Here is a 13,084-nt window from a genome sequence, read left to right on the forward strand (position 1 = left end):
TATTAGTTAGATACTAGCTGTCACACTACATATTAACCTGAATATTGTCGCAATTATTATTACTATAGGGACATACATCCTTCCAGTAGGCCCACAGTATCCATTCAACAGATACACTACTACCAGTTGAATTAGATAAGTAATCATTGACTTGATTACACAATGAAAGATTAGTTGTTGGAGTTATAACAGCATAACGTACTTCACCTCTCCCACCATTCAAGTCATTATCATTCCAATATGGAGCAATGATCGGAATAGAAATAGGAAAGAGATGTGGTGGAGAAATTCCAGTATAACTTCTTCCCAAGCTAATCAATCCATTAGTACTTATCTGTAATAAATACACAATTATACATAGAGTATCATATTATACTTACCCATGCATCTGTATAGCATGATAATCCAAACTGCAATGGTGAAGGTAAGGACACATTAGTAGCATAATCATCTTTATTCCTGATTGTTGAATAGTCAGTAGGGTTTAGGAAAGGAAGGTAGTTGCCCTCAGAGCTAACAAGCAGGCCATTGAAGTAGATAAATATCACAAACACTATCATCATCTTTTGGTGTACAATATGAATTAGATCACCTTATATGCACTAGTTTTATATCCTGTGCATTGTTGTTAGGCTGTGTATTAGTTTGTTTATTTATTTTCATAACAACCTCATATCGTTTTAGAAAAAATTTAAATAGTTAGATTTTTTTGCAAGTAATTTTTATTTGAAGATTTTTGTTCTCTACTTGGATTAAGACTGATTATTTAATCATTGATATAATTTATATGTACTTTGTGTGCCTGCATGCCTTGTGATTGTGAAGACTAGTTGATTTGCTAAAATTTATTAAAAGTGTTTTCTATTGAATAATGTCTTGTGAATATCATAGTGTTAATGTTTAGCACAAGATACTTTCACTATCTAGATTTGTTTGCCATGTACTGATTCTTTGATTATTACAAGTTAAATTGTGATATCTACACTTGTAACGTATATGTACTGTATGTAGATATAGCACCTACTTTTTTATTTTAGGAATTTATACAGTGAGGGTTCACTGTGTCCTGATATTAAATTGTTGCTCATTAGATAGTATTTATTAAATAGTATTTATATAGTATTTATATTAAATAGGCATTAAATAGTATTTATAGGGAGTCTTTCTCATTAGAATTTGTCTCATTAGCATATTAAAAGCTGATTACTGGCAGCCTGTTTAGTTTGTATGTGCACTATCAGATTTTTATATATTTATCAATATTGTTGGAAATTCACACACTCATAAACTTAAGTATTATTGTACACAGCAGTAAAAAGAATCTACTGTTACCAGAGTATTTTTGTGCAAACTGCAAACCAGTATAATCAAGAGCACGCTAGCATTATGTACTCTTGGTATAATGTATACTTATCATGTGTTAGTGCTGATTTAATTATCTTGAAACAAGCGAGGAGGGACTGGTGGTGGGTCCATCCTCTTCTTCTGGTATACGATCATATATTGGTTCTACATTAGCATCAATGTCAGAGTACAGTGGTATTTCATTGCTTTGTTGCATCATTTCATATGCTGAATTAGGTTCAGTTTTGATAGGAATGTCAATATTACCTGTGTTAGCTTTACCTTTTACAGTAATAACAATTTCATATCTGATTTAAAAGCCTTTACCTTTTTTTCTGAGTATTGCAACCAATATTATTAATAAAATAATACCAGTACAGGTTGAGAGTGCAAAGAGACCACTGAGAACTGCGCTAGTATATGACTGATCTGTTTCAGTGCCTGCATGATGTGTGTAATAGTACCTTATGATCAAAATGAATCTAAAATTACTTCTATTATCTGTATTGGCAGGAGTCCATAATGTGAAGTTGGTATTGGTTATGTTTGGTAGCACAGAGTTGTGATTGTTATTTGATGACAATTTATTGCATTTTGTGTCCAAACTTTCAATACTTGAAAAAACTATCATTAATTCATTATGACATGAATTCAATTCATTATTACTAACTAACCTGTGTCTGATGGTTCAATCCAGTCCACTGTATATTGTATAACTACTGCTGGTGTCAGTATTATTAGTCCATTCTCAATATCATGTGCGTATACAGTGTATGTTCCATTATCAGTAAATGAATAACATGTTCCATTAGTTTGTGTTGATTGTGGTATCAGTGTTGTTGTTACTGATGCTATCATTACTTGACATTCATTAAACCTTTCAGTGACACAAACAAAACAGACAATACCCTCACTCCTCTCTATCACTATATCCTTTACATTATATTTGCCTACTGAATAGATTGATTAAAATTATTGTAGTACTGCTGTCTTACTTATTTCTGTTACATCAGAAGTGCTAGTTTCATATGTACCAATTGCTGATACTGTTAGATAATATAATGAGTTTTTGTTCAGTTTTATATTCCAGTGTATAGTATAATACTCATCAATATATTGGAGACTGTTAATATCCAGTGGATCTGAAGTGTTAAAACCATTAGCTCCAGCTAGAAGCAACTGTATTTCATTATTAAAGCACTGGTGTATCTGAAAGAATTAGTATTATTTTCTACAGAAAATACTCTTACTTGAAATTTTATTATTAAAGTTTCATTGTTAAGATATAATGCAGATACATTCTCAGGTTTTGGTGTCAATGCTATAAAATAATTACAATGCTTAGTAATAATAATTTCAATAACTTCGGTACTTTACCAGTTGATATAGTTCTAATGTTGTCATTGCACCCAGTTTCGGTTTTTAGTAGTGTCAGTTTGAAGGTATATACATTACAAGGATTTATATCTCCAGTATAGTTATATACATTATAATATCCAGTAACATTAATGGTACTATTAACTGTTTGGTAAGAATCAGTGATACTCAATGTAAGGGTAGCATTTTCTTTTGGATAAACTTCCCATGACACAATAATAGTGTCAAATGTAATAGATGCAATTTTGAATTCATTTAAAACTAATTGTCCTAAGCAAAAATGTTGATACTTGTTATTAATTATAAATGATACCTTGATCAAGCCTGTAGACAATATTAGTCCATCCTGATACTACATCATAGCAGTCTATGTCAGTAACTTTGTTAGTATAAGATAATGGATGACGAAAATTAGCGTAATTTTTGTAGGGGAAAAAATAGTTAAAAATACCAACACTAGCTCTGTATGTTGTCCATCGTATGAGTCCACACTTGTATATAAACACAGCATATGAGGCATTGCTTTGAAAAGCTAATGCAACCTGGAAATAATTAGACTACAAACAAAATTATCTATTAATGATAATGATATAAACCTGATTAGAGTTGCAGTTTTGATTACTATATGGACATACATCATACCAATAGGCCCACAGTATCCATTCAACAGATACTCTACTACCAGTTGAATTAGATAAGTAATCATTGACTTGATTACACAGTGAAGGATCTGTTGTTGGAGTTATAACAGCATAACGTACTTCACCTTTTCTACTTAAGTCTGTGTAATCTCTGTATGGAGCAATGTATCCGGATTCGCTATAATAAGTATTCCCATAGTAAATGTATCCACAAGGACTAATCTGTTAAACAAAAATGTTTATAATTTTTATTTTCTGCTCGTGCAGTTTTTACCTTTACACATTTGATACATAATGATGATCCAAAGCTAAGTGGAGAAGGTAGTGAAACTTCAGAATAATAGTTATTTATATTCAGTATTGAATAATCATTAGGATAAAGGAAAGGAAGGTAGTTGCCCTCAGAGGTAACAAGGAGACCATTGAAGTAGATAAGTATCACAAACACTATCATCATCATCATCTTTCACTCCTGAATTATTCAACTTGTACCGTAATTGCTGTGATTTATATTCTTCATTGTTTTCATAACAACTACAAATTTTAGAAAAAATAATTTCTTGCCATTAAAATTGTTGTAAGTTTTTTCGAGTAATAAATGTTCTGTACATGGTTATATTTTTGTTACATTTTTATTTTGATAATTAATTATGGCTCCTTATGTACTTCTGTATGCATGTATTGTTCAATATTTCAGGACTTCAAAAGTGTTTTTATTAGATAATGTCATATGAATAGTGATGTTTGTTATATTCTAACTAAATGCTGTCACTATTCATAACAGATGTGTTTGCTGCTTAAATACATAGTGACCTAATAAACAGTCATATAAATTTGATTGCAATGCAGTTATAGTAGTAGTTGCTATTATAATTTTGTGTACGTTTAAGTACTATTTTATTTCAATAGGAATTTATACAGTGAGGGTTCATTGTGTCCTGATATTCGTTGCTCATTAGCTGATGCATTGGTAGCTGCAGTATCTACTGATCTTAAAGGAAACGTATTATTCCTGACAAGAAAGAGAAAAAAGAAAGGTACACATTCATGTAAAGCTTACCAAGCTTGCCAAGAAAAGGCTCAAAAGTGGCTTTACAGAATACTACTAGAAGAATATTAAGGGACCAGTAAAAGCTTCGCCCAATAGAATATGCATGCTTTGCTAATGGGTATAACATCCCCTAATGAATATAACCTGTAGAGAAAACATTAAATCCTTTTTGATCAACAATAATAATCAACAATAATTTAATTATACATTAATTATATTGCTTGTTATACAGAAGAGGATCCAATATCAGTCCGTGATGCATTGATCCAGTTCATTGTTGATGCTGATCATTCAGTGAGACTACATCTTGCCAGAAACATTACTGTTCTCTTTCCTGAGACTAACACTCCATTGGAGCATATGAACAACTTTAATGATTTGAAAGACATGCTTCGTAAATCAACCTTAGTCAAAGTACATTATACACATTCTTCTTTCTCTTTCTTATTATCTTTTTGTTTTAACCTCTCTCTCTCTCTCTCTTTGACATTACCCTCTCTTTCTTTTTTCTCTAGTCTAATCTTGATGAGCACAGTTCAGAGGATGAGTCAGTCAATCGTGTTGCTAGTATGTTGTGTACACTCCAGTCTGTGGCTTGTTCTGCCAGATCATGTGAGTATCATGTGATATCTCTCCTTGTCACTAGCACTGGGCAGGGACACATGAACAGTGACATTGTTAAAAAGGTACAAATATTAATGTAGTAGTACAGTATGGAGCATGTTTTAATAGATTAATTATAGAATATGTATGTATAATTAAAGAATTTCTAAAACTGTCATTTTTTATTCATCAGGTTATAAGAAGGATTTCAGAGTATTTAGGGTATGCTAATGAGATATGTCTGCTTGAGGAGATGTTAAGTTATCTTGTGTCTCAATGGATGAATGAAGGGACCATTGATGGGTTTCCATACACTTTACTATCACTTGATAACATTAATGAGTTCTATAGGTCAGTAATCAGTATCCTTACTCTATGCTTACATTATATTACTTAATCCTTTTTGCTTTTTCCATTTAGGAAGTATTATAGATCAGTGGTTCCTCATATACTAGCTACTGATCGTGATTCATTACAATCAATATCTGATGCCACTTTATTATCAAAAGAGGACCTCATCAAGGAGTCTCTACCAGTCACAATGGCTTCCATATTGAAAGCTATGGCTCACAGCGACGGAGATGAGGACTCAAAGAGACAAGCAAAGGACACAAACGAGTACATACTCTCAGTCATTTCAAAAGAGACACTGAACACTTCACTCAAACACTCACTCCCACTACTGGTTGTAGAGCTACTCACTCGACTGTATGTACCGGCAAACTCTGATTCAGCATTAGCCCAATATTCAAAGTAAGTAATAATAATATTTATATTTATTATTATTATTATATTACTTTAGTGTCTGTGATCCAGAGCCTATTCCTCCTCATCATTCATTGTCAGCTATCAGTACTACACTCCAGTACCTTCCGTCTTGTTTCTCCTCCTCCACTGATAGTTTCATTTCAGTCCTAGCCAAACAAAAGGTATGTATGTATCCATAGAATTTATTAATTAAATAAGTAGGTGGATAAGTAATAGAATCAGTCAATATGTACATGTACATGTACATGTATATATTATGTTAAGTTTTTTTTACCTTCTAATAGGAAGCATTACAGACTATAGCCCTCCATCTTAATCTCAGAATATTCTCCACTCATCGTGTCTTTGAGAGGAAGCGTCTCCTCATTTCTTACTCGTACTTCTCTAGTCTCGTCTCTCGGGAGCTTACTAGCGGACTCCACGGCTCATTGCCTTATATGGTCATGGATATAATCTATAGCGTGGGGCGTGTCATGCATCACCATGGCAACGATGAGTCCATATCCTTGATCTGTTGTGATACATTGACTAACGTTACCAAAGCAGCAATAGAGAAGTGTCCAGAGGTATAGATTAATGTCATTAGCAATTCTTTATTCATTGTGTGGCTGAGATAAAGTGTCCTTAATAAAGAAGAATGGGTTTTATGCTATTTTTAAAATTACAATGAGCAGACATATTGATAATCATTTTAAAAAATATTGCTATTATTATTATTATTATTATTATTATTATTATTATTATTATTATTATTATTATTATTATTATTATTATTATTATTATTATTATAAGAATTATTAATAATACAATTTAGGATAATGTTATTATTATTATTACTACTACACTAACTTTAGGTGATTGGTCGTCATTGTCACATGATCATTAATACTTTATTACCATTAACTCAATTACCTGAACCAAAGAATAAACCAGTAAGGACTTATTAATGATATATTTGTCACTAGTATTTAATTATTGTGTTTATACAGGCCATAGCACTCCTTGATTATATCATCGAGAATGGTCAGATCCGGGCCCTGCAAGATCACTTAATATTACTGGACCCCTTGCCTGGAGAGGGTCCTGTAAAGGAAGCCAGTTCCAGACTTGACATAATCAAAGCCTCAGTCAACGAGCAAAGCCTTTCAAGGGTAAGATAGTAACTGATATACTTAAAATTTGTAGTAATTACGCTATTAAGAGTAATGCAATAAGAGTATAGTCTCACTTACACTAATTGAGGGCATTTTTGAAGTGTTTACGTCAGTACAAAGCTACACACACTCACTAATAAGGCTTGACTGTAATGTTTGTTCATTGAGATAAGCTACTGTAGTCTTATTATTGAAATGAATGATGATTTAAGTATATACTAAGCAACTGTATGTCAAAGTCCTTTATAGGTACAGTCTGTATATTATAATCCCCTTGAGGTTCATACTAACCACAGTGTGAGACATTAACCACACACACACACACACACACACACACACACACACACACACACACACACACACACATGGGTACTGTTGTAGTAGGGCTAGATTTTCTTTTTTTATTAGCAATTATATAATATATTTGTGGTTGGAATTAGTAAATGTGACCATAATTGACAAAAGGTACCTTATGGCGGATTTTTAAATTCAACATTATAATGAAAAATATCAACCTGTGAGTGCTCTGTTAGTCAACCATTGTCTTTAAAAGTTACGTAGTAACTTTTTGCATCCTCTGGAGTAATTTTATGATAAATTGAGCTCAGAAAGTTGCATTTTTAAGGCTATAAAGACCAAATTTCCTATCTGACATAAGGTGCATTTTGTCAATTATGGTCACAAATAATGCACTTCTTAATATTGTATTTTTTAATAATTATCTTATCTATTATTGATGTAGGAGATTAATAGGTTTTGTATGGTTCACTCTGGTAATAGCATTGCTAGTGATTCAGTTCAAGGACTCAAGTCTCTACTTCATTGTCTGAAGTCATTTCACTCGGAGTTACAAATAAATAGTAAGAGAAGTATATGGGAGATGATACTGTATGCAATTTTGTGTTTAATTTGTATTACTACAAATTTACGATTGCGATATCATGTTTGGTAATTTGTTATGAGTAAGGGAAATGCTAATATTTATATTTATGATTATGACATTATTTTTGTTAAATGCGTGTGCATGTAAAGGGAATTATATTTACATGTACTGAAACTACTGATGCATTTACTTTGTAAGCATGCTGAAATATTTAAAATTGACCGTTTTATTAATGTTTATGCTTATCTTATTATCACTAGATCCGGATACGTCTAATCTGATATTGGAGCTCATTCACACGTTACTTAATACTGCCAGACACTCACCTGATTCCTCTTGTCATGTGTCACAGTGTCTGGGGGAGATTGGATGCATTGAATTACAGTCAATATCGGCTCACGTTGTTACTAATGGAGGGACCAGGGGAAGAGGTCCAGGTGGAGGGTATGTCTTTAAACAAGAGAGAGATAAGATTGTTGCGAGTGTTCTTGAGTCACTCTCAGTATTACTCTCTGATGTAAGGTCAGTATAGAAACTGATTTAAAGAATAAATAGTTTAAAGAAAGAGCTAGAGAATAAGCTAAAATTAAAATACTTTAATATCACAGATACATAATTACGGTGGTATTATTTGGTATTATTTTATTTTCTAGTATCAGTGTAGTGAAGGCTAGTAGTCATTGCTTAAGAGATGTCCTATCTACTAACAGTGGGGCTAGTGTGCTTCAAAAACTAGAGCATTCAGTATCACAGGATGATAATCAATGGTTTAATGTATTGGAGCCTTTCAAACAAAATAAGAAAAAAGTATAATTATATGCTAATGGCAGTAATGGGTTATAGCAAAAGGATGTGGTAATTGTGATTTATGCATGGGCAAATATCATTACAAATGTTATGCAGGATATTTTGCCAAAAATGACTAGGAGAGAATTCTCAATTTTTATAATTTTTTCTGATACACATACATGTTCTTATGTTGTAAATCAAGTTTGAGCTGATTTCGATCACAATTAATTTTTTTACAAATTTTTAAAGTTACTCAAAAATTGAGCCAAAGTCCTTGTACTATAGTACAGGGATTTTGGCCAAAATTCGCCAAAAATGACTAGGAGAGAATTCTCTATTTTAATAATTTTTTCTGATGCATATACATGTTCTTATGTTGTGTAGCAAGTTTGAGCTGATTCCGATCACAATTAAATTTTTTTACAAATTTTTAAAGTTACTCAAAAATCGAGCTAAAGTCCCTGTACTATAGTACAGGGATTTTGGCCAAAATTCACCAAAAATGACTAGAAGAGAATTCTCCATTTTTATAATTTTTTCTGATACATATACATGTTCTTATATTGTAAATCAAGTTTGAGCTGATTCCGATCACAATTAAATTTTTTACAAATTTTTAAAGCTACTCAAAAATTGAGCTAAAGTCCCTGTACTACAGTACCGTGTCTTTGGCCAAATTTTGATAAAAATGACTAGAAGAAAATTCTCCACTTTTAAAATTTTTTTGATGCGTATGCATGTTGTGTAGAAAGTTTAAGTTAATTCTGATCAAAATTGGATTTTTTACGACTTTTTAATGTTGCTCCAAAATACTTGACTTCAGCTAACTATAATTGTTATGGTACATGTATTTAGTATTAAAACAATATGAAGTATCGAATCTACCTTAGAGTGACTTTTAATTGCGGGTACTAAATTTTGCGATTTTAGCACAAGGTAGATTTTGCTAGTATTAAAAATTGCGATTAAGTAATTATTACTAATAGTTATATGGCATCATGATGTCATTATTAATAATTGCGCGTATTAATAATTGCGATTTTTAACCCAAACGCAAAATTCACAATTAATAGTACCCGCATTTAAAAGTAACCTTAAGGTAATAGCATGTAATACTACTACTACTATTAATAATAATAACAACCTATTTTATTTTAATCTAGTTGACTGAAAATTTACTCACTTCTGTCTCTCGCCCCCTACATAACTTCTCTTTGCTATGGAAACCATCACAAGACCATTCTTCATGGCTAAGAGAACTGGTTTGCAGTCTGATAACGAGTGGGGGCGTGTCTGACGAGGTCCTCTCTCTTGTCAAACCAGTCTGTCAGGTTAAACTTAGTTTCTGTGAGAGTGTTTTTCCACTGGTGGTACACGATATACTGTCATCAAACTCCGGGGAGAAGAGTATAATGGAGTCATTATCAAAACAAGTACACAACAAGGAACACTATTTATTGGTTCTTAATAAAAGCATTAAATATGCATAATTATATCTAAATTGTATTTGTAAAATACATTATGATTACGCTTAATTTGTGTTTTTTTGTTGTAGGTTGGTGATTTCTTGACAGAGTCAGTCAGTATGGATCCTATACCTCATCAGTCAATCAATTCAGTTATCAACATTGTTATGAGTCTTAGGAAAATGCCAAGACTGAGGAAAGGAGGGTATGTGCTCTATCCCTTGTTCTTTGAATGCTTATAGCTCAGAATTCTGTGCCTGTTAAATCTCATACTTATTATTTTAGAACTGCCTGGGAAAATAATTTCTGGCTAGACCTCAACTTTCTAGACATTGCCAATGCAGCATTCAAATGCTGCTCTTACTTCACATCACTCCTCTACATTGAGATATGGTGCAACCATCAGGGGTACGTTATTCATCACTAATGATCACGTGACTCTACTTATGTCACACACACACTGTGTATGTAGTTTTGATGCATCTAATCTGACGGCTTACCCGGAAGTACAGGGTCTATTGCTACAAGTGTATTCACAGATTGGGGAGCATGACGGGTCCTATGGGGCTCACCTTCTCTTCTCACCTAAAGAGGAATTCACTCGGAAACTGGACGAGCACGAGGGGAGGTGGGAGGAGCTTTTGAGTTAGTCCTACTGGAGAGTTTGTGTCATTTTTATTATCTTTTTATTTAGCTTACAGTAACTGGGAGGGAATGCTTACTGGAAAGTGTAATGAGCTACTGGATAAAGTAACCTAGGGGAAGGGAAAATATTGCTCTGTTTTGATTGTTATTTTGTGGCTTAGGGTTGTAAGAGTCTTGCCTATTATCACATGTTGGATGTGTATAAGAAAGAAACCAGTGACAGTACCTCACAACAAGTAATGATGATGTACATGTAATAGGAATAGTAATAGTGTACTGGTAGAAAGTACATCTAGTTTAGATGTTTATGCATTTGAAGAATTATTATTAATTATATTTATATTTTTATTTTATTATAATTAGTGCTATACAGAGAATATATGGAGACTCACACAATGGAGGGACACTGATGACATGAAGTAATTCATATATTTTACATTTTCTCTTATTTTTCTTCTCTCTCTTCACACTCTTTTACTCCCCTAGTTTATTACATGTAGGCACCACTGATAATTACCATCCGTGTCTACATAACTTGTTATTAACATTAAAACATAATAAGAAGGCTCAATTTGATGAGTTTATCACTAAAGGAAGGTCAGCCCTGTGTGCATGTTGATGAACCCATTCAAGTGGTTCTACATGTTTACAAGTGTTGTCTGTCTCTCTCCTTTAATCTTTTGATCAGAATACACTATAGACTACTAACAGTGCAATCTATTTTCTCATGGGCTATAGATAACAGTCCGTGCTTTTTTCTAAAAATAATTAGCTCCAAAAATATCCCAAATTTAAAATTACTTTTTTTTGTTCTTTTCTGCATGCATGTACATTATCTTCCCTCACTCCTCAGGGCTTCCATTATCAATGAGATGGTATCCACTAGTCTGGAGAGTGTCTGTAATATCAATCCTCATCTCACTCGTCTCCAGACACTTAACGAACTCGAGTCAACTTTTCAACTTGTTCTTGAACCTGACCTGTATGTGAGAGAGAGAGAGAGAGAGGAGAATGTATATTACATGTGTACATGTATCTCTTAATATGTCACATGCTGTAATTATTTCTCCTCTCTCTCTCTTTCTTCAACTTCTCTTTCTTCAGTTCTCCTAGTGTGTTACTGAGTAATTGGAAGGGAAAGCTATCAAACATGAGCACTGATTTTGAGTTGGTTGAGTTGGTCCTCTCAGTTCGATTCCATGCCTTACTCTCTGTCCTGCCTTACTATAAGAGGAGTGGTGGAGAGAATGAGTCATTGATACAGTCGGGACTTCTTAATGTGTTGTCAACTAAAGCTAGTCTAGCTATTGAAGCACAGCAGTACCAGGTAATAACAATCATACTATATTACTATTATCAATTATTCCTCTGAAGTTATTTCTAATGTGGGTTTTTTAGTTGTCACGGATTTTGTGACAATGGAGCTAATAAGTTTTTTAGTTGTTACAGATTTTGTGACAATGGAATGAATTATTTTTCTTACTATTATTATTTCTTTTAGTATCATGATTGCTATTATTACTATTATTATTATTATTATTTAATTATGTTATCTTCCATCCTTTAGTATTACAGTACATGCCTATATTAGTGTCTTGTGGATTATTCCAGCTGCTATTAATCTAATTTGTCTATAGTAATGAGCCCTCCTTTGATCCCATAGTATATCTTTATCATTATTAATGGTTCCACTCATTGGCAGGTGTGTATGTTTCCAGTGGGAATTAACTAATAATTGGTTGTTGTTATGGATACTGGTGGGCTTGTCTCATGTTCAATTCTTCATTAGTAGTATGTTTTGAATTTTTATCATAATTTCTCCTCATGCAGCCAAACAATTTATCATCTGGCTGTGATTTTGGCTATAGCTCTCCTAGTTGTTATTATTTACTTTGATTTCATAGAAGTTTGGCTATGTAGGATACTGTTACTATTATCATGTACTACTAAACACGAGAGCCTTTGATGTACTGTGTACATATAATACTACATATACTATTCTGTCATACTAATGTCTATGTAATGTGTAATGAATGAGTTGTTGTGCATATCATTCATTCACTCATTTGTTTAGTATACATTGTACATAGTGTACACGGGCAATACTCTCACTCCTCATTGCTTTGCAAATGAGCTATTAATGATCGAAATTCTTCGAATATTTGGCTTGTTTTTTGGATTTTTAAATTTTGTTATTTTGTCATTCCTTTCTATAGTAATAAGGAATGAGCATGTGCTGTGTATGTGTGTGGCATTACATGAGGAATTGATTGGAATTTATGTAGATCACACTACATACATGTATTGTGTGTGTATGTGTGTGTGTACTATAGTATCAGGTCTATGAGAGTACATGTTATTCA

The 13,084-nt window shown here is 32.7% G+C and overlaps 3 protein-coding genes across 3 annotated transcripts in view; 2 read left to right on the forward strand and 1 right to left on the reverse strand.

Moving 5' to 3' along the window:
* Window positions 1-1,095, forward strand: part of LOC109584897 (serine-protein kinase ATM-like) — a 20,770-nt gene extending 19,675 nt beyond the window's left edge. Inside the window, exon 20 of the mRNA XM_020000803.1 lies at window positions 1,038-1,095. Within this exon, the coding sequence (XP_019856362.1) occupies window positions 1,038-1,095 (58 nt within the window). The remainder of the gene's footprint in view (window positions 1-1,037) is intronic.
* A 151-nt stretch (window positions 1,096-1,246) lies between these two features.
* Window positions 1,247-2,291, reverse strand: LOC109584898 (uncharacterized). The gene is made up of 4 exons (XM_020000806.1): window positions 2,019-2,291; window positions 1,837-1,968; window positions 1,672-1,785; window positions 1,247-1,626 (listed from the first exon to the last, which is right to left on the reverse strand). The coding sequence occupies exons 1-4, from the start codon at window positions 2,200-2,202 to the stop codon at window positions 1,436-1,438; spliced, it is 621 nt and encodes a 206-aa protein (XP_019856365.1). The 5' UTR covers window positions 2,203-2,291; the 3' UTR covers window positions 1,247-1,435.
* A 1,988-nt stretch (window positions 2,292-4,279) lies between these two features.
* LOC100641266 (serine-protein kinase ATM) overlaps window positions 4,280-13,084 on the forward strand; it is a 19,758-nt gene continuing 10,953 nt past the window's right edge. Inside the window, exons 1-22 of the mRNA XM_020000804.1 lie at window positions 4,280-4,399; window positions 4,646-4,827; window positions 4,929-5,099; window positions 5,210-5,367; window positions 5,437-5,769; window positions 5,819-5,945; window positions 6,069-6,350; window positions 6,639-6,716; window positions 6,774-6,935; window positions 7,681-7,798; window positions 8,082-8,343; window positions 8,475-8,628; window positions 9,774-10,043; window positions 10,166-10,281; window positions 10,362-10,484; window positions 10,549-10,721; window positions 10,771-10,826; window positions 10,883-10,957; window positions 11,085-11,140; window positions 11,208-11,318; window positions 11,575-11,703; window positions 11,826-12,048. Coding sequence (XP_019856363.1) covers window positions 4,774-4,827; window positions 4,929-5,099; window positions 5,210-5,367; window positions 5,437-5,769; window positions 5,819-5,945; window positions 6,069-6,350; window positions 6,639-6,716; window positions 6,774-6,935; window positions 7,681-7,798; window positions 8,082-8,343; window positions 8,475-8,628; window positions 9,774-10,043; window positions 10,166-10,281; window positions 10,362-10,484; window positions 10,549-10,721; window positions 10,771-10,826; window positions 10,883-10,957; window positions 11,085-11,140; window positions 11,208-11,318; window positions 11,575-11,703; window positions 11,826-12,048 — 3,231 coding nt within the window. The 5' untranslated portion in view covers window positions 4,280-4,399; window positions 4,646-4,773. The remainder of the gene's footprint in view (window positions 4,400-4,645; window positions 4,828-4,928; window positions 5,100-5,209; window positions 5,368-5,436; window positions 5,770-5,818; window positions 5,946-6,068; window positions 6,351-6,638; window positions 6,717-6,773; window positions 6,936-7,680; window positions 7,799-8,081; window positions 8,344-8,474; window positions 8,629-9,773; window positions 10,044-10,165; window positions 10,282-10,361; window positions 10,485-10,548; window positions 10,722-10,770; window positions 10,827-10,882; window positions 10,958-11,084; window positions 11,141-11,207; window positions 11,319-11,574; window positions 11,704-11,825; window positions 12,049-13,084) is intronic.

Source organism: Amphimedon queenslandica, unplaced genomic scaffold (genome assembly GCF_000090795.2).
Source record: "Amphimedon queenslandica unplaced genomic scaffold, v1.1 AMPQUscaffold_13152, whole genome shotgun sequence".
NCBI classification, from domain to species: Eukaryota; Metazoa; Porifera; class Demospongiae; order Haplosclerida; family Niphatidae; genus Amphimedon; species Amphimedon queenslandica.

Excerpts from the sequence above, each read along its gene's own strand:
- LOC109584898 (XM_020000806.1), bottom strand. The coding sequence starts at position 2,202 with ATGATAGCATCAGTAACAACAACACTGATACCACAATCAACACAAACT. Across the intron at positions 1,786-1,836 it reads TGCCAATACAGATAATAGAA|GCACTGAAACAGATCAGTCA; the intron begins GTAATTTTAGAT and ends CACATCATGCAG. Across the intron at positions 1,627-1,671 it reads TGCAATACTCAGAAAAAAAG|GTAAAGCTAACACAGGTAAT; the intron begins GTAAAGGCTTTT and ends TTACTGTAAAAG.